This window comes from Galeopterus variegatus, unplaced genomic scaffold (genome assembly GCF_000696425.1).
Source record: "Galeopterus variegatus unplaced genomic scaffold, G_variegatus-3.0.2 Scaffold83, whole genome shotgun sequence".
In the NCBI taxonomy this organism is placed as follows: domain Eukaryota; kingdom Metazoa; phylum Chordata; class Mammalia; order Dermoptera; family Cynocephalidae; genus Galeopterus; species Galeopterus variegatus.
The window spans coordinates 249,066-252,520 of NW_007726194.1; the positions used below are offsets into that span (position 1 = coordinate 249,066).

The window sequence follows — 3,455 nt, forward strand, 5'->3', positions numbered from 1 at the left end:
TGTAGAAAACAATTAAGCTGTGTTCTCTTTCATGCTTTAATTATAATAATGTGATTCTATTACTCCACTGAGTTGGTTGGTAACCAGATGTACATAAGGCATTTAGCACAGACAGATCCCTTAAGTGGACACGCATTAATTCCCCCCAAAAATGTCTTGTGAATAAAAGATGCATCAGAATATCAAATGGTGTGCTGTTTTCACAACGATTAGTAAAGTGGCTTGGATTTTTTTCTCCTGTTTGACCAGTTGTTTGGGAATTAACTTCTGTTAAGCCACTTATATTTTTATATTTATATTAAAAGTGTGTATTATCTAACACAAATATTTTCTACAATATATAAAGTTCCTCTTAGATGTTTATACATTGCCATCAGTAAGTTCATACAATGGGGATGTATACTGAGTTTACGTATTTATATTTGGTTTATTATCACAGCAGCTATGCAGAAATACAATTGATAGCTACAGCACACATCCCCAAAAGGGCATCTATTCCAGGTCTCTAAGTTAAATTAGCAATGTTTTTATCTCTGCCTTGAGTGGTACCATTTAGTATGTTGTTATAATACTACTAATAATAGCTACTATTTATTGAGCATTATTTTTGCATTTTATTTGACTCCTGTTTAGATAAAGTTAAAAGAAGACTTAAGATGTATCCTCAAATTATCCCATGATTATGATTTTGAACTCCAATACCTTCAATATAGCATAGCATTTAGTGAGGTGACCAAACACACATGTTCCTTCCAATCCATAGTACTCCCATTCTGGACTCTTATAATAAAAGCACTCTTTCCCCCGGAGAAAAAAATTTTGGAAGCTTACTTTTAAAACAGAGGTAGTCATTTAGCCTTGTTCAATTACAGAGAGGATTGTCAAAGAAGATATAAAAGCAATGGTGTTTCTCTAAACACATGTTCACAAGCTAGAAAGAAATTTTAAAGGCTCAGAACTTGATTGTATCTATTTAAGCCAGCTTCTTTCCTGAACTTTTAAATGATTTTTCCTTTCCATTTTTTATATGTTGTATATTTTACTTATCAGCCCTGTGGATGGTTGCACATTTCAGGCTGCCTTCCCATATATAATCATACTCATTTCAATAATCCAACATATAATTTTAAGTGTATTTAGTATGTGATTGATGTTTATGTCTACCTCTCTCAATAATTGTCATTGGGTTAAACTCTAAATGCACAGTTTTTTGAAATAATTTCAGTTTGAAATGACCTAAATAATAACAATTATGATTTGAGTCATAACCTTTATTGCCACTGGGAATTTTAAATATACATCTGTGAGAATTGGAGAGTGTATTTCAAATATCTTACTGAAACCATCACTCAAGTTCATTATGTATTGTTGAACAGAAATGTATACTCAATAAGAAATCAAAATCTTGTTTTTCATAATCTCACCATAATTTTATTTGATATTTACAGTCTTCAATTTTTAACGCAAGGGCCTTGCTGAGGATTTGGGGGATTAGGGAAGAGAGATGGGATTTGGAAGGGAGGGATCAAAGGTCTGATATAGACAATACTTATTAAAGCTAACAGGATGTGAAAGTCTTCCAGAAGAAATTCTTGCAGCCAGCTTTGCGTTCTCGGGGTGCCATAGCCGGGTTTGAGTTAGCAGATCTCTGCAGCTCCAGCCTCATCTCATCCTGCTCAGCAGCCTGGGACAAATCTTCAGGTTCCAGGGCATCATTCTCCGTCTGGTTGGGTTCAGACAGCAGCTCTGCCAAGAAGTACTTGGCCAGTTCCTGTATAGGGAAGAAGGGAAAGGGAAAGAGAGGGAAGAGGAGGAGGAAGAGGAGAATGAAGAAGAAGAAATGAAAAAGCCTGGTTTGGAAAACAGACTTTGTCACACCCGAAACCCAGTTTTCATAGTTGTGCACTTTTTGTCACACTTAAAATCAAGTACGGATATATAAAAATAAGGGCAGTTGCTATAATCACCAAGTTACACAAAAAGTCTTCAAAAATCAAATATTTTTACAAGTTTTATGCTTTTGTAGGCTTAACACACACACATACACACACACACACACACACACACACAGAAATAATAGGTCATTAAAGCAGTTCTGCAAAAATAAAGCATGCGCTGACGGTTTAACTCAATTTCCATATCGAGAACTACAAAGTGGAATTGTTCTTACCGTTTTTACTAAGTAAATTGTGAAAAACGAGCCCTCTCACAATCGCAAACATACTGTCTGTAGAGTGTCCCTTACCCCTAATCTCATTAAACGGAACAGGTGGGGCTGGGGGACAAGTTAGCAGCTTCAGAGGTCTGCGTTTCAGCACCTGGGCCAGCACCCCCACGGTCAGCACCGGGGACAGATGCCATCCTCTCTTCGTGCTCAGGCAACTCCCCAAGTCTCAGAATTCCCTTGAATGTCAAAGAACTCACCTGAACTGTGACTGGGTGCACGGACCGGAAAAAAATTAATAATAAAAATAAAAAAGAGGTAAGAGGGGATTCTAGACTTTGAAAGTTTTTCTAACAGAGACCCAGAGAAACACCGAAACTCTTTAGAGGACTGAGCACCTCTTGGGTCAAAACCGAGAGGGCAGGAGCCAGGTTAAGGGAGGGTTAGGGGATCAGGAGAGGCAAGAGAAGACGTCGAGGGGGGTCTCGTTACCTGCTTCCCCGCGGCAGCAGCTAGGGACTTCTGCAGAAACTGACGGAGTCTGGGGTCCGAGGGCGCGCCCGTGACACCGCCCAGGGCCAGCACGATGGAGAGCGCGGCCAGCGCGCACTGGAGGCGGCAGGACAGCATCTCGGCGGCGCCGGGGAAGCGAGCTGGAGAGCGGTGGGTCACACCCTTGGTGCGGATCCGCAAGCAGCAGCGAAGGCTGTGAACCTCGCGACTCCTGAAGCGGCTTGTGCGCTCTCCACCGTCTCCCCCTTTTTAAACTCTCTCTCTGACGTCAGCCTAGGAGGCGCCCCCAGATCTCACCAGCGCTTTTACGCACCATTAGCCTCTCCAAATCAATCACAGAAGTGAGGGGAGGCGACACGATCTAAAGTGGCTTAGTTAAAAAAAAAAAAAAAATCTGCACATTCACAGGCACACAGGATTCCACATGCCACACTAGTTATACAATATTTTATTTTCACTCAGTTCTACAAACATACATATTTTATAATTTTATTCACACACATGCACACTTAATTACACACAACAGAGGCTCAAACACTCAGCCCTTGAAGAGCAAATACATTATTGCACATAGGCAAATACACATAAATGTACCCAGACAACTCCATCTGTCATCACACTCAAACGTTTTAAGAGGGCCAAACAGATGCAGAAGTATATGTGTATGGCAAGTGGAGATGCAGAATCATTCCTCTAAGAACAGATTTGAGAACGGAATATGAATGTTAGAGGGACTGAACCATCTCCTCTTCCATCATTATCTCTGTGAAAAGTCTAG

At 40.3% G+C, this 3,455-nt stretch overlaps 1 protein-coding gene across 1 annotated transcript; it reads right to left on the reverse strand.

The window, feature by feature from the left end:
- Nucleotides 1-1,405: 1,405 nt before the first annotated feature.
- On the reverse strand, nt 1,406-2,935 carry SST (somatostatin). Its single transcript, XM_008580038.1, has 2 exons — nt 2,657-2,935; nt 1,406-1,771 (listed from the first exon to the last, which is right to left on the reverse strand). Exons 1-2 carry the CDS (start codon nt 2,792-2,794, stop codon nt 1,559-1,561), a joined length of 351 nt encoding a protein of 116 aa, XP_008578260.1. The 5' UTR covers nt 2,795-2,935; the 3' UTR covers nt 1,406-1,558.
- Between the last annotated feature and the right edge of the window lie 520 nt (nt 2,936-3,455).